Consider the following 21,918-nt stretch of genomic DNA (forward strand, 5'->3'; position numbering starts at 1 on the left):
TCCTCGGGAATAAAACCTCGGTCCTTAGGCTTTGCAGACAAGCGCCTTAACTGATAAACTGTCTCTCCAGCTCCTCTTTCCTTATTTATTTAATTTTTTTGGTGTTTGTCCCACCGGGGTTTTTTTTTGTTGTTGTTAACTTTCTATTTCCAACTTCCATAATTATAGACTATAACCATGATAATTCCCTCCCCTTCCCCATTTTCTCCTTCAAAAATCCACTCTCCATTATATTCCCTCCCCCTCTCAATTAGTCTCTCTTTTATTTTTATTTCATTTTGTTAATCTATTTATTTTTGGTTTTTCAAGGTAGGGTTTCACTCTAGCTCAGGCTGACCTGAAATTCACTATGTAGTCTCAGGGTGGCTTCAGACTCACAGTGATCCTCCTACCTCTGCCTCCCAAATGCTGGGATTAAAGGCATGTGCCACCATGCCTGGTTCCCTTTTATTTTGATGTCATAATCTTTTCCTCCTATTATGAGGGTCTTGTGTAGGTAGTACCAGGCATTGTGAGGCCATGGATATCCAGGTCATTTTGTGTCTGGAAGAGTGATTGTAAGGAGTCCTACCCTTCTTTTGGCTCTTATGTTCTTCCTGCCACCTCTTTTGCAATGGACCCTGAGCCTTGGAAGGTGTGATAGAGATGTCTCAGTGCTGAATACTCCTCTGTCACTTCTTCTCAGCACTATGGTGCCTTTTGATTCATCCCAGAGGTCACTGCCATCTGAAAAGAGAAGCTTCTCTAATCAAAAGCATTAATATATGGATATGAACATTAAGAAGAGTACTTACAGGGCAGTTTGATGAGCATAATATATGCATTTAGCCAGACACTAGCAGGCGTTACCCCTACGGCTCATGACCTGCCCCTTCATAGGCTTTTGACTAGGTTTTCAGTACAAGGCATGTATTCCCTCCCATGGAATGAGCCTCCAGTCCAATTAGAGAGTGGTTGTTTTCACCTGTAACAGACATGGCATTGTTTCACCTGTTGGCTTATTTGGCCTAGCTGGCCAGACTTAAGGTTTCTAGTGTCTACTGTTGTTTATCTCCACTGATGACTTCTCTGTTCTGCATTTAAATAGATAACATCTCTGTCCCTTACATGTGTGGCTGCTGACATCTCAGCTCATGTTTTTTTCTTCTTTTTTTTTTAAATAAATTTTTATTTATTTACTTATTTGAAAGGGAGAAAGAAGCAGAGGGGGGAGAGAGAGAGAATGGGCAAACTCAAGATGCATGCACCCCCTTGTGCATATGTCTTACATGGGTCCTAGAGAGTCAAACCGGGATCCTCTGGCTTTGCAGGCAAATGCCTTAACCTCTAAGTTATCTCTCCAGCCCTCTTCTATTTCTTTTTAGCCTGGTTTCATGGAGTCTTCCCTTTGCCTGCTTGGCTTATGGGGGGAGCTAATGATTAGAGCAGGGGTCGCCCATACAGCTTCACATCCTTGAGGTGTGCCCCTGTATTCTTACATGTCTGTATAGATTGGGGAATATTCTTGCTCAGCTTGTTATCAAGTCAGCTTTGGTAGTTTTTCCCTCTGGAACCAGAGCTAATTTTCTCTATTGTCTCCTACTCTGCCAGTGCTATGTGCTGCAACCATCCCATAGCTGAGGGTGGGACAAGGGGGGGCAGTCCCTCAGCAAGAAGACTATATTCCTTCCTAAAGTTGCAGTTGGCTTTAAAGAATAACAGCAGTGGTTAGCTTAGGCTGAATCTAGAGCCTAAGAATGGTTGCCTCTGTCATTTGTGTTCAGTTCTACATTTGCTTTGAGAAAAAGCCTTTGCCAACCTGTTAGTCTTCCCTAGCTGGTTATCTACTCTCTGTTTCGTGGTGAAGGTTCTGTATTGCTGTTCAGTAAGCAGCAGGGTGGCAGAGCCCAGTTGCAACTAGTATTCTTGTTCTCTTTAACCCTAGTCCCCTCTCAACTCCACCCCTCTGTCATCGTTGAGGTCCCTTGTCTTTGTTCAAGTTCTTGCTTGATGACAAGCTGCTTTCTCAGCAGATACCATTCTGGAAAATGGGGCTGAGCTCCCTCTTTTTTTTACATCCTCCCTGCTTTCTCCTGCAGGGTGAGCCCTGTGTTTTTGTATGCTTTGTAACTGCCCAACAGAATCTGACTGACTGCAACTTGATTATATCATTCTGTATTAAACAGGTATATCTTTCTGTCCTTTTAGGCTGAACAAACTCAGAATACTTGTGAATGTCATGTTTGTAAACAGGAAGCTTCTGGCTTGCCTGCATCAGCCATGACTGCTGGAGCCTTGTCTCCTGGCCATCAGTTCCTGAGCCCAGAGAAGCCCACACATCCTGCGCTGCACCTGTACCCCCACATCCATGGACATGTGCCATTGCACACCGTTCCACATCTGCCTCGACCACTCATCCACCCCACCTTGTATACAGCGCCCCCCTTCACGCACAGTAAGGTAAGCCACTGTTACCAAGTTCTGACAAGAGCGTATCCTTCAGCATACAGAAGTGTGTTATGCAGAGGACAGAACCAGCTCCTGATGAGGATGATCTGCAGATGTTGCTTTGACCATAGTTTCTCAAGTGCTTTTAATATTGAGTCCTTTTGGTAATTATTGGTAACAAGCATGAAGGTTATGGCTTATCCACTCAGAATGAATTAGAGTATTATTAACTAGGGTTTTCAGATGACGTTGCTAACAGGTTTACACTTGAGGACTCTTCACATGAGTTTATTTATCTACTCTCCACTTCATAGTGAAGGCCAGCAGAGCCTTTTGGGGCTCTTATCTGAATGTGATGAGTAAAATCATTTGAAAATAGTTTGAACCATTCTGACATTGTTTGGGTTCTATAGTGTCTAAATGAGTATGCTTCCTTAACATGAAAACTAGGTTCTTATAAAAATATGCAAGCCTGAAGAAGAGCCCCAAGAGAAAATCTTACCACCTGAAGCTATAGAAAAGTAGCTGGGGGCCAGATAGGAAGGACCCCCAAAACCAAGTCTGCTAAAAGCCTGCCTAGTGAAGATCTAGAAAACGTTCTTTATGTTTCTCATCAGAGAATCTGTATATATTTAATGTCTTGAATTTGGAAGATAAATCCTTAAGCTGGTTTCATTCCTGGTTGCTTGGTGCTTGTTTTTTCCTTACTTCATAGCCCTAGGTGGCCTGGAATTGGTTTGTAGACCAGGCTGACTTTGAGCTTGCAGCATTCCTGACTCTACCCCTGAGTTCTAGGATTACAGGCATAGGTCATCATCCCCATCTAATTTTATTCTTTGTACTTAAATAGCTTTGCCTCTCACGCTGCTTTGAACTTAATCTTTGTTGATGAACCACAGTTCTAATGTTATTCTGGTCAATCTTAGCTATAGTTAAGCAAAAATAGATTTGTTTTTAAGGAGAAAGAGAAAAAGAGAGAATGGGCATGCTAGGGTCTCCAGCCACTGCAAACGAACTCCAGATGCATGTACCATTTTGTACATCTGGCTTCATATAGGTATTGGAGAATTGAACTCAGATTTATAGGCTTCATAGGCCAGCACCTTAACCACTAAGCTGTTTCTTCAGCCCTAAATGATTCTTTTAACGGTGCCTAAACTGTCAGTACAGTTTTAATTCCATATACCTATTTTTGTTGTTGTTGTTTTATTTTTCCGAGGTAGGGTCTTGCTCTAGTCCAGGCAATCCTCTATGTAGTCTCAGGTTGGCCTTGAACTCACAGCCATCCTCCTACCTCTGCCTCCCAAGTGCTGGGACTAAAGGCATTCACCACTATGCCTAGCAGAGAGAAAATGGGCACAGCAGGGCCTCTAGTCACTACAAGTGATCTCCAGACACATGTGCCACTTTGTGACTCTGGCTTTATTGTGCTTTGCAAGGAAGCACCTTAACCACTGAGCCATCCCTCCAGCCCTCAATTATAATTTTTTAAAGATATTTTAAGGCTGGAAAGATGGCTTAGTGGTTAAAGTGCTTGCCTGTGAAGCCTTAGGACCCAAGTTTGATTCCCCAATACCCACATAAAAGCCAGATGCACAAAGAGGTTCATGTTTACAAGTGGCACATGCACTCAAGATGGTGCATGCGGGCTGGAGAGATGGCTTAGTGGTTAAGGCATTTGCCTGCAAAGCTAAAGGATCCCGGTTCGACTCTCCAGGACTCACATAAGCCAGATGCCCACGAGGGCGCACACATCTGGAGTTCATTTGCAGTGGCTAGAGGCCCTGGTGTACCCATTCTCTCTCTCTCTTTCTCTCTCTCCCTCTCTCTCAAATAACTAAATAAAACGCATTAAAAAAAAAAGATGGTGCATATGTCTGGATTTTGTTTGCAGTGGCTAAGGCCCTGACACACCAATTCTGTCTCTTCTCTCTGTCATAAAACAACATATATATACATATATATATATGTATGTATATATGTATATATATGTGTGTGTGTGTATATATATATATGTATATATGTGTGTGTGTGTGTGTGTGTGTGTGTATATATATATATGTATACCTCTCTCTATATAGATATATAGATTTAGGCTGGGGAGCTAGCTTAGTGGTTAAGGCACTTGCCTGCAGAGTCTAGGGAACTGGATTCGATTCCTCACTGCCCATGTAAACCAGATGCATAAGGTGGCAGAAGGCGTCTGGAGTTCATTTGCATTTATTTGCAAGCAGAGAGAAAAGAGAGACAGAGAATGGGCACACCAAGGTCTCCAGGCTGCTGCAAATGAATTTCAGGTACACATGTCACTTTGTGCATCTAGCTTTATGTGGGTACTGGAGAATTGAACCCAGATTGTTAGGTTTTTCAGGCAAGTGCCTTGTCCACTGAGCCATCTTTCCAGCCCCCTAATTATAATTCTTATTCCTAAGCTTTAACTGACTCTTTAATAAATGTTTTATTAACGTGTTTATTAGAGAGAGAGAGAGAATGGGTACATCAGGGTCTCCAGCCACTGCAAACGAATTTCAGATGTATGCATCACCTTGTGCATCTAGACGGCTTATGTGGGTACTGGGGAATCAAACCTGGCTCCTTAGGCTTTGTAGCTTTTACCACTAAGACATCTCTCTAGTCTTTAGTCTGCTGCTTTTTGTTTTATCTCAGTCACTCAAGTATGCTGGTTTCTATTGTGGGTAGGTTTGTGTTTTGTTGGCTTAGCTTTTTGTTGTTGTTTTTGTTTTCTCAACTTTAGTGACAGCTTGGCTTAACTTTTGATGCCAAGTCTTGCTATGCAATTCCAGGCTAGACTCAATAGTACTCACATAAGCCAGTTGCACAAGGTGGCACATGCATCTGGAGTTCGTTTGCAGTGGTTGGAGGCCCTGATGTGCCCATTCTCTCTCTGCCTCTTTCTTTCTCCGTCACTCTCAAATAAATAAATATTTTTTTTTTTTAAATTCACAATCTTCCTTCCTCTTTTCAGATGTTGGAGTTATAGGCTATTGTACCACCACACCCAGCTGGGAATTTTATTGTTTTGTTTTGTCATGAGGTCATCTTTTATGCAATTTACTCTGTAGGGGCTGCCTTGCTTAAGAGAGAATTACTGTCTGCTGGTGCCTAGAGCCAGCATGGTACTGACCCACTTGAGGTTCTGTCAGAGTCTAGCTCTGTTGCTTCTCTTGGGACCACATTGTAAGTACCCTCAAGGGCAGTGCTATCTTACTTTTCTCTTCACCTCAGCCTTTTTTCTCAGTATGTTCCTTTGCTCAGTCAGGCACTTTACTACCAAGGTGCTTATGCAGGTACAGTTAAGCAGCTCCTCTTAGAGGTCAGTCCCAGGGAAGAACAGGTAACCTTAAAGAAACAAGCCAGCATGTGTAGGACAGAGCAGCCAGTGGAGCTACAACTCTGAATCCTACCTTTTTTCATCCAGGAAAGGGTCTAGACGGAAGTAACAGATGTCTCTGAGTTCTCTGTGGGAGAGTGTGGAATGTTAAGAATGGCCTTATTTCTGGCCCTCATTGAGTTCAGTGTATTAGCTGAGGCGAAGTGACACAAGAAGCAGGTCCAGTTGAGCTCTGTGCCTTTTTAGCATCTAGACACCTCACCCTAGGTTCTTTGAAACCTAAGGACAGCCATTATACAAAAGTGTGTAAGATGTTTAAAACATGTCATAGGTTTAGAGTTGGGGGGTGCTACGATTGGGGGATTTTGTTATGATCTATGGGGTGTGTTTTACTTTGGGAGTTGTATACAGTTCCTCTAGTCTGAGAATAGTGAGGCCTCTTTTACCATCTCTGGGAGGAATACTGAAAACCCCCAAGTAAGCAGAAATAGGGAGTATTTCATCTCACCTTTCTCAGTGGCCATGTGACTGTTGGAATGTCTGGTAGGCTGACTGTGCATGAAAAGTTTCTCTCTTAACAGGCTGGATCACTGGCTCCTGGAGTGAATCTAGGAAGCTGCCTCATGAAGGCATTTTTGCTTGCATTTGTATCCTGCCTTTCACTTAAAGCAAAAAAAAGAAAAAAAAAATCTTTTCCTGCAAGTTATTTTTGTTGCAAAGTCGAAAAATTGGAATGTTCTCTTAATTGAAGCTTTGAGAATTTGCATAGAGCGAAATCTGCATGTTGAGGGTGTGACCTTATTGCTTAATGACTGGTGCCCTTAGACTTCATTGGTTGATAACTGCTGAGTACTTAATAAGCAAGGCCCACAATGATCTACAGCTGCCTTTTTTTCAGAAGGAAATCATAAGCCATTGTGGTCAATAGGCAGCATGTATAAAAAGTGAGAAAATGCAACTTTTAAATTACCTATCCCCCACATTTTGCCTTGATACTGTAAACTGAACTTCCTTTTTAAAAAATAAGGTAGCCTTCTAAAATGTGTAAGAAAATGTGTGGAACCATGACCATGTACATCCAGTGTTAGTTTGGGGCACACATTCTTTGATTCCTCTACACTGAGCTGTGCTCAGCAGTCATTTATTGAACACCCGGTATGTGCCAGGCCCTGTGCTGCATTGTAGAAAAACCAAAATCAGTTAATCCTGGTCCCTATTTTCGAAAGAGGACAAAAACACAATCCAAATCAAATATCTCATCTGTTACCAAAAATTTATGGCAGGCCAGGGTATATGGCCCAGTGGTAGAGCACTTGCCTAGTATGTATAAGGCCCTTGGGATCCATCCCCAGAGCCACTGAAACAAAGGATGCTATGCTGTGTCCTGGGACTTGCAGGTAGACGCAAGGTAGGAAAGTAACATTGGACAAGGAGAATTCATTTGAGCCCAAGGTTTCCCTTGCCTTTTGTCTCTTTAAGCACCCCTGCTAAAGCAGCCAGTGTTGGTCTTTGCTTTTGTCCTGAACAGCCCATCTCACTCAGCCTGCTGCTTCTGTCTGGACCTACTACTTCTACTTTAGAATCCTGAGCATTTGCTATGAGCCTCCCCCTCTGCCTCAAGAAGCTGCCCCTCATCAGAGCTCTGCTAGTAGCTAGGGTAGAGCTAGTGATACCCTTCTCTCCCTGCTCACAAGTACACAGAAGACTAGGCCCAGTTACTGGGATTTGTCCATTCAGGCAGTAGGTTTATCCCCAGGGACCACAGTCTTAGAAAATACTGGGAATCCATCTTCACTCCCACCAAATGCTTATTGTGAGCCTGGCAGGGTGCTGACTCTTTACAAAGCCCCAAGGTAGGTAATTCCAGATGACAGATGAGAAAACTAAAGCACAAAAGATGAGTGATTTGCCCAAGGTCACACAGCTACTAAAAGGGAGGCTAAGGCTTGCGACCCTGTTCCAATCCATTTCTATTATTGCCTCACAATGGGACTAGTGGTGACAGTTCCTGACTTCCAGGTTTGGGGACTTCCAAATTTTTTTCCTCACTATCTTCACCTCATGTGTCATCAGTTCTTATCACCTAACCAACAGCTCCAGCATCATCTTCCCCCTTCTATTCATCCACTGTGTTACCACAACTAACCTTTCTAATAAACTAACTAAGTTATATTCCCCTGGCTTGAGACCTTTCTGACTCCATGTCCCTTTCATGACAGTAATTATACAGTTACCTCTGATGTGGCCACTGCCTTCCATGTACATGGGCTGTTCCCAGGCTGTGTCCCTCTCCCTTCCTGTCTACCCCACCAGGCTCTCAGGACTTTACATAACCATCACCTACAACTGGAAATCATCCTGAAAGCCCTACATTTAAGTTTACAGAATTTGCTGTTTACTTGGCATCCCAACGAATGGGGTCCTTCTCAACACCAGGCCTATGGCTTGCCCAGAGCAAGACCCAGTGGCTCTTCCCAGCAGTACTGGATGATGCTGAGGAGCATGGTATGCCCAGCATTGACCGGAGCTGGAGTACAGGTCCAGCATCTAGATGTCCCAAATCTTCAGGAAGTACCTGTGATTTGGGAAAAGGCATACATTAAACTACTAAGTTTGAGGTCAGTCTTGTGTTACACTGTTCCAAGTGAAGGATGATCTCAGATCCCAGGATGTTTAGTGGGAGGCTCAATTTGGTCTTGGGTGTTGGATCTTGAGTATAGTGGGAACAAATATAGCGGCAGCTTCTTTGGGATAGTGGCATCTGGGCTGAGGCCTGGGAGTGAGTATACATGATGAGGTCAGGACCTGGTGAGGGCATTCCAGAGCAAGTGCAGGAGCTTGGGAGTAGAGATCAGGGAGGGAGGCCTGTGTTGAGTGCTCAGTTCTGAGCAGGAGACAGGGAAGTACCACAAAGTCATGGTAAGGACTTTGAGTTTTATTTTAAGAATTGGGAAACCTTCTAAACATAGAAGTGACATTCAAAAAAGGTCACTTAGAGCCGGGCATCGTGGTGCATGCCTTTAATCCCAGCACTCGTGAGGCAGAGGTAGGAGGATCTCTGTGAGTTTGAGGAGTGAATTCCAGATCAGCCTGGGCTGGAGTGAGAACCTACCTTGAAAAACTAAGAAAAAAAAAGTCACTTAGTTGGCTGTGAGGAAAAGGACTGACGGGGTCTAGTGTGGAGACCAGCATAGTAGTACAGCCATGTAAACAGCACAGCCCTCCCAGGATCTCCTTAGGGATCAGCATAAAGGGCCTAGTTGTCAGGGTATGGACTAGAGGGCCCACGAGCACCCAGGTTTTGTGCGGGATGCTTGCTTCCAGATAGCTTGCTGACTGACCCACCCATTCCACCTTCCCTGTCCCTCAATGAGGAGTCCTCACAGGGACTAAGCAGACTTGATAATGAGGCTCTCTGGGAGCAGGAGCAAGGGCTCCACCTTCAGAACCCAAGGAGAATCCCTCTAGCTCTTCAGATCTATGCCACTCTGCACAGGTCTCAGAGTTCAATAGAAGGGTTTTACCAATTACCATTGCTTCCAAAGTTGACCTGATAGTGATGATCATGAAAATGTCTGATGAGAATAGGCTATAGGCACAGATCTTGTGCATGTGAACCACATATAAAATGTTAGAAGTAGCCAGGTGTGGTGGCACATGCCTTTAATCCCAGCATTCAGGAGGCAGAGGTGGTAGGATTGTCATGAGTTTGAGGCCAGCCTGAGACTACATAGTGAATTCTAGGTTAGCCTGGGATTAGAGTGAGATCCTACCTCAAAAACAAACAAACAAAAAATGCTAGAAATAATTGAATTGTCTGAAGGCATCAGCCGCCTCTGGTTAAGGGTCATTCTACATGTATAGTCTCCTAAGAAAGCCACTCAAGCTCTTGTGAGATGTGTTCCCTGTGGACACAAGCTTGCAGGGAGCATGTCCTGCAAGATTTTAGTCATAGTTTGTCTGTTTATAGTTTAACTATATAGGTAAACAGAATATTAATTTTGATATGTGATTAGAACATTTTTTTTTGTAGGCTTTACCGCCAGCACCTGTTCAGAATCACACAAATAAGCCTCAGGTATTCAATGCATCTCTTCAAGATCATATTTATCCAAGCTGTTTTGGGAACACTCCAGAGTGGAATAGTTCTAAATTTATAAGTCTTTGGGGATCAGAAGTGATGAATGATAAGAACTGGAATCCTGGCACTTTCTTGCCAGATACAATTTCTGGTAAGGAATTTGTTAAAACTTTCTTAAGGTTTTAAATTATCTGAGCCAAGTAGGTTGCTCCCATTGCAGTCCCATAGAGGCCCAGCTGCAGCTGCCCGGCTGCCACCATAAAGTGGGAGGACCCTGGGGCTTCATCCCACCCACCCTTGCACATCTGCACCTACCAGTGCACTGCATTGATTGAACAGAGACAGCACACTGGCTCTGGCTGCTCATCATTAGTGAGTTGAGCCACATGGTGCTGTGGAGGTTCTGGTCTCCAGGGTTCATGTCCAACCTTTGAGCAGTGATGACCACCAGATCTCAGTCCAGTACATGGGGGCAGGGAGATAGTGCCACATCCTTGAACACTGTGACTCACATTCCTATCCTCTGGTTTCTGTATTGACCCTACATGGGTACTCTCCCCTCTAACAAGCAACTTCCTCCCCAGCTGCTTAGGCAGGGCCAGGGACGCTTGGGAGAGAATGGTACCTATACCTCTATACTTCCTCTGTCTTCATATGGTCAGAGTCCCAGTAGCCCCACACCAGCCATGCATGTGCTCAGAACAGAAGCTAGATTGGATATCCTGACTTGTGTTTGCAAAGGATTTCTAGCTGTGTGACTTTAGGCAAGTTGCTTAGCCTTTCTGAGCCTCAGTTTTTTCATCTTTAGGACGGGAGTAACAGTATCAGCCTTAGAAAGAGATTTTAAGGCACTTAGTGATATTGGAAAGCAGGGATTGGCACATAATAGGTGCTCAATAAACCTTTTCCCTTAGAGTATTATAAGTGTCATCCTAGATGAGTTTTGACTTCTAGCAGCCCCAATTTTAGCATGTCCTTTAGGCTATTGCTAAGTGCTTTTTTTCTTAAAAGCTTTAATTTTCCCATTCTTTAAAGGGAGTGATATATTAGGGCCAGCGCTCTCAGAAACAAGACCTGAAGCCCTTCCACCTCCACCCAGCAGTGAAGCACCTACAGTTTCAGATAGCAAAGAGAAAAAAAATGCTGCAAAAAAGAAGTGTTTGTACAATTTCCAAGATGCTTTTATGGAAGCAAATGAAGTTGCTGTGGCAAACACAGTGGCCATGGCAACCTCCTCAGCCACATCTTCTGTGTCATGTACGGCCACCACGGTGCAGTCCAGCAGCAGCCAGTTCAAGGTGTCGTCTAGAAGGCCTCCTTCTATAGGTAAGGACCCTGGGAGCCATGTGGCCTGTTGGCTTCTTCCACTGCCTTAGTGTTACCTTTTATTTAGCCAGAGGAGCAAAAAATTCTCAGAGAATGAGCCCTGTTGGCTCTGGTTGCATTTTAGTCACACATAGAATACCTTTGGGTCACTGAGCTCTTTTTGCCTGAAGCCTCTGTTTTCTGTGATGGGCAGAGCCAGCTTAGTTGTTGTCTTAGCACAGGACAGGATCCACTCTCCCTGGAAGCTACTTAAGACATTCCACTGAGCAAAAGAGGGCATATGAAAACCAACAAGACTGCCTGCCCCTGGCCTTCTGTCACACAACAATGACCAAAAGCCAGAAAGCAAGGAAATTATGAGACCAAGGGCAAGTGTCAAAGGGGCACAAGCACTGAATTGCAGGGGCCTCACCATCTAAAGTTACTCCAGATGTTAGGGCCAAATTGGGTGTGGGTAAGAGAAATAAAGTAAATATGACAAATTGAGTTGAAGATGAGTGGGTATTCTTTCTGTTGTTCCTTCAATCTTTCTTGAGGTCTACACATTTTCAAAATGAAAAATTGGTGAAATAAGTGTAATTAAAGGAAGCATAAATGTCTGTTTTCTTCAGTCGGTAGCAGTTTCTCTTGCATCTCTACATGCAGGTGATGTCTTTCATGGCCTCAACAAGGAGGACCACAGACATTCGGCTCCTACTGCTCCGAGGAACAGCCCCACGGGCCTGGCCCCGCTCCCAGCCCTGTCTCCTGCTGCACTCTCCCCAGCCTCCACTCCTCACCTTGCAAATCTTGCAGCCCCATCACTCCCCAAAACAGCAACCACAGCCCCTGGGTTTGTAGATACACGCAAGAGCTTCTGTCCTGCCCCTGTGGCACCCCCGCCCTCCACCACAGATGGCTCCGTTAGCGCCCCTCCCAGTGTCTGCAGGTGAGCCCTGGAGGCCCAGGTCCTGTGGGGGAGGGCTGGGAGCACTTTGAATACTGGATGCTGTATCATGCCAGTAACACAGATTGCCCTGGGACCATGCAGGTAACAACTCCAGTGCAATGCAGAAGGAATGCAGACACCACTATAGTAGAAGCTGGGGCAGGGTAGGGGGAGCTGCACCCTTAAGACTAGTTCTTCAGAGGGAAGAGCCAATGTCCTGACTACCAGGGACTCCTGGGCTGACTGGCTTTACCACTGGTGGCATCATGGGTGTATCTTTTTTGTCTTTAAAGTTTTTTATTTGCTATACATTGGGTAGAATCAGAAGGAAATTCATAAACTGTGTTTTAAAACAATCTCGTTTTTATAAAAGACCATTTCTGTTACCTTTGAACTTGCCTATTTGAAGTAATCTCACAAACCTCACTGTGAAACCACTGGTTGCAAAAAGAGGGAGGAACATTGAAGGAGTTCCTGTGTGCCTGTCCAGTGGCACTATAGGAGCATGTGAGTGACTGCTGCACATGTGTGCCATGTCTCCTGACTGAGCCCGGTCACCACACCATCTTGATTGCATGTTATTCTAAGACCCTGGGGCCATACCACTTCCATGCTGCCTTGGTCTGAGAAATGGGCAGAACAGCAGGTGGGGCTGAAGAAAGTTCCCAGTCAGCTCTGGAAACAGGCTGTTTGCTCATGAGCTGTGTGTGGTTTTGCAGTGACCCTGACTGTGAAGGGCACCGCTGCGAGAATGGTGTCTATGACCCACAGCAGGACGACGGGGATGAGAGTGCAGATGAGGACAGCTGCTCTGAGCATAGCTCTAGCACCTCAACTTCCACAAACCAGAAGGAGGGCAAGTACTGTGACTGCTGCTACTGTGAGTTCTTTGGACACGGCGGGGTAAGTTCATATAGTCAGCATATCATGACATCCATGCAGATTCTTAGGCAAGAATTGTGTGCTGGGTTCAGTTCAAAGTATTTTTATTTATTTATTAGAGACAGACAGAGGGACAGAGAGAGCAAATGAACTCCAGATGCATGTGCCACCTTGTGCATCTGGCTTACAGAAGACCTGTAGAATCAAACCTGGGTCCTTAGGCTTCGCAGGCAAGTGCCTTAACCGCTCAGCCATCTCTCCAGCCCTGGGTGTTCCTTCAAAGTATTTTTATATTTATTTGTTTATGTGTGTGAGAGAAAGAAAGAGACAGAAAGGAAGGAAGGAAGTGGGGGGGGGGGGGAGAGGAAAGGAAGGAAGCAGATAGAGAGAATGGGCACACCAGGGCCTGTAATGAACTCCAGACACATGAATCAACCTGTGCATCTGGTTTCATGTGGGGACTGGAAATCAAACCTGGGTCCTTAGGCTTTGAGGAAAGCACTTTAACCACTGAATCATCTCTCTAGCCCCCAGTTCAGGATATTTTTATGTTGTGTAAAGCTTCAATTACAGCATAGTTAAAATCAAGGTACAGTGTGAAAATAGCAAGTGCACTTCTGGGTTGTACTTATAAAGAGATGCAATTTCATCACTGCAGTTTTTTTTAAATCACAATTTATTCTTCTATTAGAGTTGATCCAGTTTTTATTTATTTATTTACTAGAGACACAGAGAGGGAGAGAGATAGAGAGAGCATGGGCTCACTAGGCCCTCCAGCCACTGCATACGAACTCCAGACACACGTGCCACCATGTGCATCTGGCTTACATGGGACCTGGAGAATCAAACCTGGGTCCTTGGGCTTTGCAGGCATGTGACTTAACTGTATCTCTCCAGCCCAATATAGTCTTAAATAGCAACAAGGAACATGGTAGTGGAAAATTGGCACAGAACCTGTATGCATTTCAGTCATAGTAAGGTTGTTTAAACTTGTTGTTCATTTTCTTTCTTTCTTTTTTTTTTTTTTTTTTTTTGTTTTTTTCGAGGTAGGGTCTTACTCTAGTCCAGGCTGACCTGGAATTCACTATGGAGTCTCAGGGTGGCCTTGAACTCACGGTGATCCTCCTACCTCCGCCTCCCGAGTGCTGGGATTAAAGGCGTGTGCCACCACGCCCGCTTGTTGTTCATTTTCTAATGATCAACTAGTTGAAAAAAACCTATTCTGACCTTAAAATGCACTCCCTTTAGCTGGGTGTGGTGGTGCATGCCTTTAATCCCAGAAGTTGGGAGGAGAGGTAGGATTGTGAGTTTGAGGCCACCCTGAAGGTCAGCCTGGGCTACAGTAAGATCCTACCTCAAACCCTTCCCCTCAAAAAATGCACACCCTTTGCCTGTCTCACAGACATACTGAAATTCCTCCTTTGATTACAGTATGTTAAGATCAGTATGCCATACTTACTCAAATTTACAGTAACCCTTCTGTTTTGTTTCCAGTTAGAAGTAGGAAAAAGCAATTCAGCTGTCATCACTGCAGTTTCGATTGGTTTGTTTTTGCTTGTTGAGGCAGAGTTACCTTCTGTAACCTAGATTGACCTTAAACTTTCTCTAGCCCAGACTGACCTTAAACTCATGGCAGTCCTCTTGGGCATGAACCACCACTGCCCCCTAAATCACTGCATTAAAAAAAAAGTTTTATTTATTTGCAAGAGAGGGTGATGGCAGACACAAAGAAAGTAAGTATGGGTGTGCCAGGGCTTTTTGCCTTGCAAACAAACTCCGTGTGCCATATGACTTTACATAGGTACTAGAGAATCACATTCTAGTCCTTAGGCTTTGGAAGCAAGCGCCTCAACCACTGAGTCATCTCTCCAGCCCCACTGCATCTTTATATTTGTGATATTTCAAAAACTAGATTAAACCACAGTGTGGTGGCACATACCCTTAATCCTAGCAGAGGTAGGAGAATCGCTGTGAGTTTGAGACCACCCTGAGACTACATAGTGAATTCCAGGTTAGCCTGGATTAGAGCCAGACCTTACCTTGAAAAACAAACAAACAAACAAAAAACTGGATTAAATAAGAGATGCTACTAAACGCCCAACAAATAGAAAGTTGTCAGCTTCATTCCTCTACACAGTGGAGTCCTTGGTAGTGCTGACTGTGGGTGGTGTGAATCTTCTTGTTGGATGAGTACAAAAGATAGTGGAACACCTGCATGTTTGTATATATTTTCTGAATAATAAATTTATTTATACAAGCAGAAGTCACCCCTGGTCTCTAGGGACAGGCAGGAGGAAGGGCCAGGTGCATGAGGTTTCTGTTGTGTCTGCTTTTTTTCTGACTGTTTCCTAAGATCTGCACATGGTTTAGATTGTATGGAGTTTGGCAATAGGTGACAGTGTGCTTTAAGGGCTAAATAGGAAATCTGGGAATCCATGGAAAGATACTGCAGACAGGGCTTTTAGCATTAAAGGATAATCTCACTGTAGTAAATAAAAGAGACATCAGTATGTGTTATTGCTTTTCAGCTTAAAAAGCCTATTTGTATATATTTTATCAGATTTTCAATATATATAGATATATTTATACACATATTATGCAGATATTTACAGATAGGTATAAAGTTAAAGATAGAAGTCGAAATGCAACTTTGAGATTGCATGATGATAGTTAAACTTTACCTTCCTGACATTTATCTTAATTTTCACAATGGTCATTGCTATTTAAGTAATTTTTAAAAACAAATTATTTTTACAGACAGAATCTGAAACTTGTTACATTCAAAACTTAGTTTAAATTTTTTTTTTAAATCTATTTGACAGAGAAAGAGGCGGGAGGTGGGAGAGAGGGGCGGGGAGAAAGAGAATGGGTATACCAGGGCCTCCAGCCGCTGTAAATGAACTCTAGATGTATTCGCCACCTTGTTCATCTGGCTTACGTGGGTCCTGGGGAATCAAGCCTGGGTCCTTTGGCTTTACAGGCAATCATCTTAATCTCTAAGATATCCTTCCTGCCCCAAACTTTTAAAATGTGAGGACTAATTTAGTTGTGTTTCTATCTTAGCCTCCAGCTGCACCAACAAGTAGAAATTATGCAGAAATGAGGGAAAAACTTCGCTTACGGCTGACCAAGAGGAAAGAAGAGCAACCCAAGAAAATGGACCAGATCTCAGAGCGGGAAGGTGTAGTTGATCATCGGAGAGTAGAGGATTTGTTACAGTTCATAAACAGCTCCGAGACCAAGCCTGTTAGCAGTACCCGAGCAGCCAAGCGAGCAAGACACAAGCAGAGAAAGGCAAGTGACAACTCTGTATCAGGGCACATGTAAAGGTGTGCATGCAGAAGACCAGGGACAGCAGCTGGTTAGCATGCCTGCCTTGGTAATCTGAGAGCCCTTTCTGTCTGATGGTCTGAAATGGAAGCTATATCACTTTGCTTATATTTTCAGGATACCACTTCCCCTTGAGTCATGGGTATATTAGTAGACCTCACTCAAGGCTTCAGGTCCTGAGCTGGGGACAGCAAACCCTGCCCCTCTGCCTGTGGGAACCTGCCTTCCCAAGGAGAAATGGAGCAGGAGAGTCCCTTGTAGGGTTTTGGAGCTTGTGGGTGAAGAGGAGCCTTTGATAAGAATAGGGACAGGCAGGGCCCTACCCAGTATAGCCTTTGTATTGATATTTAGGCAGGCCCTCCCACATTCTTGTTCTGATTCCCTATCTAGTTGAGAGGATAGTATAACATCAATATTAAAGTGTGGGAAAGAGAGCCACCTGTCTGTGTGGCAACGCATGGGAGTTTCCACCTCCCCAGAGAGCATGATATGTCACAAGAAGCAGATGTCTACTTGCCCAGGATTGGAGCTGTGAAGCAACTTGCCCTCTGCCTAGTGAGGAAGCAAGGCATCTAGAACCTGTTTCTGCCAATGAAAATTATACTTTATGTCCTGCTCTTTCTGAAAGTGATGGCAGTAGACCTACTCTGTGTTTTTCTACCACCAGCACTACTACCACCCTGCCAATAAAATTTATCTTATTCCAAGTCAGCCTGGGCTGGAGTGAGACCTTATCTTGAAGAAAAATAAATTAAGCCAGCATGCTGGCACATGCCTTGAATGCAAGCACTCGGGAGGCAGAGGTAGGAGGATTGCTGTGGGTTTAAGGCCACCCTGAGACTACATAATGAATTCCAGGTCAGCTTGGGATAGAGCAAGACCCTACTTTGAAAAGTAAAAAAAAATTTATATATATATATATATATATATATATATATATATATATACACACACACACACACACACACACACACACACACACACACACACACACACACCTTAGAAACCTTCTACAGATCTTGTGTTGGAGCAATTTGAAAGAGATTTCTGGTTTAGGCCTCCAAACATGCTAGGTTCTAAAACCTAGATGCAGGCAAGCCAATGTGGCTGCAAGCAGTGGAAGCTTATAAAGAGATTCCGAGGGTCCTGACAGTAGAATGGCTCAGAGTCCCTTCCTTCAGCATGGTCAGGCAAAGCTGTGAGGGAAGAGGAAGGTGGGGTCTCCATCTAAGGTGGTCTACAACCCTCAGTTTCATTGGAGATCTGTACGACTCCTTCCTCTGTTTCTCAGGGGTCCCTCCCCCATCCCAGGCTCTTGATCTTGTCCTTACAGGCAGTCTGAAATCTAGACTTGAAGCTCACCACTATTCATAGAAGGCAATGCCATAAACTATGCTCAGCACCTGCACACCCTCTTGTGAACTGGCACTGCTCTCTGTCCAGCTCTCTGTTTTACATGGCCACACAGAGATTGTGAATTGTGCTTGTTGCTGAAACAAAGACAGAGGTCCAGTACTCTGTGCTGGGATCCCTTTATGGGAGCCTTGTTTATCTAGTCTGGGCTATGCATGGAGCTTGTGTCAATGTAGAGGTCAGCATTCTGAGTGCAGCCAGTCCATGTGGAATGATAGTTCACATTCCAGCATAGCCCCACATTCTACAGCAGACATTGAGCTTGACCCTCTTCCATGTTCCCTCCAGGAGCTGCCTGTTGAATGCTGCCTGTAACGAAGGCTAACTTTTGTCCTTATAAAATAAAGCAAGGAGGTTAAACATTTTTTACTTGAATTGTCTAATTTTTAAAGTACATTATCAAGAGGCACTTGGCTTACTTAGCATGCAGAGTTCCTGGGTTTAATCCCCAGTAAATAAAAATGTATGTGTAGCAAACAGCCACACATTGCTGGGATGAACTTCCAGACCAGGCATACTTATGTGAAGAAGGGATTTGTTTGAAGCAGGGTCCCATAATGGTAGAAGCTGGCCTGCTTTCATAGGTCCAAGCAGAGAAAGAGAAAGCCACAAGCCACCACCAAAAAGCAGGCAAGCACATTTAGAAAACTCCATGCAAAGCTTAAGCACTTTGCATATCTTTAGAATTCCAAATCCATTCCCACATCTTAGGACTGTACCCTAGGATTCACCCACTGTGACACCATCTCCAGCCAGGTGGTTGCAGATCTAAAGTACAAACTTTAATAAAATCCTGAATAGGGCTGGAGAGATGGCTTAGCGGTTAAGCACTTGCCTATGAAGCCTAAGGACTCCAGTTCAAGGCTCGATTCCCCTGGACCCATGTTAGCCAGATGCACAAGGGGGCGCATGCGTCTGGAGTTCATTTGCAGTGGCTTGAAGCCCTGGCACGCCCGTTCTTTCTCTGTCTCTCTCTCTCTCTCTCTCTCTCTCTCTCTCTCTCTCTCTCTCTCTCCCCCTCCCTCTCCCTCCCTCCTTCTGCTTCTTTCTCTCTCTGTCACTTTTAAATAAATAAAGAAAAAAATTTTTAAAAAGTCCTGAATGTATTGGGGGCCATTAAATTACCATAGTAGGTTACCATAGAATATTGTGAAAAACTGCTGGATGTGGTGGCACACATTTTTAATCCCTGTACTCAGGAGGCTGAGGTAGGAGTTTAAGGCTATCCTGGGCTAGAGTGAGATTCTGTTTCCAAAAAAAAAAAAGAAATTAAGAAATACATTGTGGGGTTGGCCAGGTGTGGTGGTACATGCCTTTAATCCCAGCATGTGGGAAGTAGAGGTAGGAAGATTGCTGTGAACTCGAGGTTACCCTGATACTACATAGTGAATTCCAGGTCAGTCTATGCTAGAGCAAGACCTTACCTCAAAAAAACAACAAAAAAGGTGTGTGTGTATATGTGTGTATTGTGAGGAAATGGCTTAGTGGTTAAGGCACTTGCCTATGAAACCTAGGGGCTCATGTTCGAATCTCCAGGTCCCTTATAGCCAGACACACAGTAATACAAGTGTGCAAGGTTCCACATGTGCACAAGGGGTGCACTTATCTGGAGTTCATTTGTAGCAACTGAAGGCCCTGATGCACCCATTCTCTCTCTTAAAATAAAAAAGAAATACATTGTGAAAAATAGCTTGGTGTAATGATGGGTGCCTACAGTCTCAACTACTTAGGAGACTAAAGTGGGAGGATAACTGGGGCCAGGGGTTTGGGGCCAGCCTGGGATATGCTGAGACCCATCCCACAAAACAGAGATCGAAAACACTTAAAACATAGAAGGGCCAGGCATGATGGCACATGCCTTTACTCTAGCACTTTGGGAGGCTGAGGTAAGAGGTGAGCCTGGAGCTACAGAGTGAGCAGCTCTGAGTTAACCTCAGGCTAGAGTGAGACCCTGCCTTGAAGAAGGAAAAGAAGCCAGGCATGGTGGTACACACCTTTAATCCCAACACTTAGGAGGCAGAGGTAAGAGGATTGCCATGAGTTTGAGGCCACCCTGAGACTACATGACGACAGAGTGAATTCCAGGTCAGCCTGGGCTAGAGTGAGACCCTGCCTCAAGAAAACAAACAAAAAATAAACAACAAAAAAAAGTTTGCCCATGATTTCTCACACAAGTAGTAGCTTTGTTATAGCCCAGCCATGGAAGGATCAATGCCTCTTTCACTTAGTGGCTTTTTATTTCTATATAGAAGGAACAGTTTCAGTTTGTACCCCAGGAGTTATGTAGCACTAGTAAATGAAATCTTCACTTAGGTAAAACTAATTTACCAAGTTGGACAGCCTGGATGCACTGATGTTCTATGTGCTATGGAATACTGAGCAGTTCTGAAAGTTATTTGCCCTTACAGTAGTGAAAATATACTGGGATTTTGCCAAGGTGGGAAGGAGGTTTTAGGACACATTTCGTGCATGTCCTATTGGCACAGTCCTCACTAGGACAGTCAAGCATGCTGAGAGCTTGGGCAGCTGGTGGGACTTGCATAGCTATAGGTCTGTCTGTGGCCAGGATTAGGTCAGTCCTTGCCTCAAAACAAGAGGATGGCCAGCTCCTTGGGTACAGCACAACAGTTGCTTTGACTCTTTCCCAGTGCCCAGCTCTCAGTCAGAGGGTGTTAGCCACCATGCCCTTCCCCCACTAAAGTAAGCATGTTCCTTGTTAGACTGAAATCTAACCATTCTGCGGAGTAAAATAGCTGAAGGTCGGTATTTTCAGCTTATATTACCCCTTTCAGAGCTGAAGCTACATTAAGTAATTGGTGTTTTAAAATTGTCTTTAGTTTTCTGTGTCTCAGGCTTTAGAGTTATTACCATAGTATAAGCCACCTTCTCTCTTCTTGACAGCTGGAGGAAAAGGCACGCCTGGAAGCTGAAGCCAGGGCACGGGAGCACCTGCATCTCCAAGAGGAACAGAGGCGAAGAGATGAGGAGGAGGAAGAGGAGGAGGAAGAGGAAGATGAGGAAAGGCGTTTCAAGGAAGAATTTCAGCGGCTTCAAGAGCTTCAGAAACTAAGAGCTGTAAAAAAGAAGAAAAAGGAAAGGCCAAGTAAAGACTGTCCCAAATTGGACATGCTGGCTAGAAGTTTCCAGGCAACAACAGAATCTGTCCCTAACTCTGAAAACATTCAGAATGGCTTGTTAGAGCAAGCTGAAGAACCAGAAACCTCATCTCACTCCCCTTCTAGACAGGTGAATCACTCAGAGCCCAGGCCAGGGGCAGCTGATGGGGACACTGCAGACTCCATGGAACCCCAAGACTCCAAGCTTCTGCTGTCCAAGGAGGTCAGCGGGAAGCAACATGAGCCCCTTGCATTTATTTTGGACATGATGCATCATCACAAGGAGGGAAATGGCAAACAGAAGTTGAAGCAGTCCAGTAAGGCTAGCAGTGAGCCAGCAAGGAAGCCCGTAGAGTCCCCCAAAGCCACAGAGGCACAGCCCAAACTCCGGGCCCAGAATGAGTCAAAGACTAAAGTGGTGGACCTCACCTCCCTCTCAGAGCATAAGAGAGAGGAGAGGAAAGTCAACACGAACAACAATAACAAGAAACAGCTGAACCATGTCAGGGAGGAAAAGCCAAACCCAGTTGCTCCTGAGTCACCCTCTCCCATCCAACCTCTGCAGAATGGCAGGCTGATTCTGTCTGATTCTCCTCAGCCCAAGGGCAAGAACAAGAAAAACAAGAAGAAGAAAGGAGACAGAACTAGCAGTTCAATTGGTAATTACAGAGTGGAGGGGAATTGTTTTCTATATGAATACCCTGATGGAAGCCCAAACCCCTGTGCTGGCCTTGTAGGTGAGAGAGGCTACTTATCTGTGACGGATAGGTAGGCATGGTTGTTGCGTTTTGTTATTTTGAAGTAATTTAGACCTCAAATGGCTATAAAGAGTATACAAGTGTGTGTGTGTGTGTGTGTGTGTGTGAGAGAGAGAGAGAGAGAGAGAGAGAGAGAGAGAGAGAGAGAGAGAGAGAGAGAAGGTGGAGGAGAAAAAAGGCAGGTGTGTGTGTGCCATGGCACATGTGGAAGTCAGAGGACAACTCTCAGGTTGGTCCTCACCATTCCATCTTGTTTAAGCAGGATTTCTCTCAGTCTAGCTCAGCTGTTGCTGTCTGCTGTGCTC

At 44.5% G+C, this 21,918-nt stretch overlaps 1 protein-coding gene across 1 annotated transcript in view; it reads left to right on the forward strand.

The window, feature by feature from the left end:
* Window positions 1-21,918, forward strand: part of Fam193a (family with sequence similarity 193 member A) — a 191,013-nt gene that overhangs the window by 155,008 nt on the left and 14,087 nt on the right. The window contains exons 13-19 of the mRNA XM_045130323.1: window positions 2,188-2,439; window positions 9,813-10,011; window positions 10,896-11,186; window positions 11,832-12,114; window positions 12,834-13,017; window positions 16,060-16,290; window positions 20,641-21,514. Of these exons, the coding sequence (XP_044986258.1) occupies window positions 2,188-2,439; window positions 9,813-10,011; window positions 10,896-11,186; window positions 11,832-12,114; window positions 12,834-13,017; window positions 16,060-16,290; window positions 20,641-21,514 (2,314 nt within the window). The remainder of the gene's footprint in view (window positions 1-2,187; window positions 2,440-9,812; window positions 10,012-10,895; window positions 11,187-11,831; window positions 12,115-12,833; window positions 13,018-16,059; window positions 16,291-20,640; window positions 21,515-21,918) is intronic.

This window comes from Jaculus jaculus, chromosome 11 (assembly GCF_020740685.1).
Source record: "Jaculus jaculus isolate mJacJac1 chromosome 11, mJacJac1.mat.Y.cur, whole genome shotgun sequence".
In the NCBI taxonomy this organism is placed as follows: Eukaryota; Metazoa; Chordata; class Mammalia; order Rodentia; family Dipodidae; genus Jaculus; species Jaculus jaculus.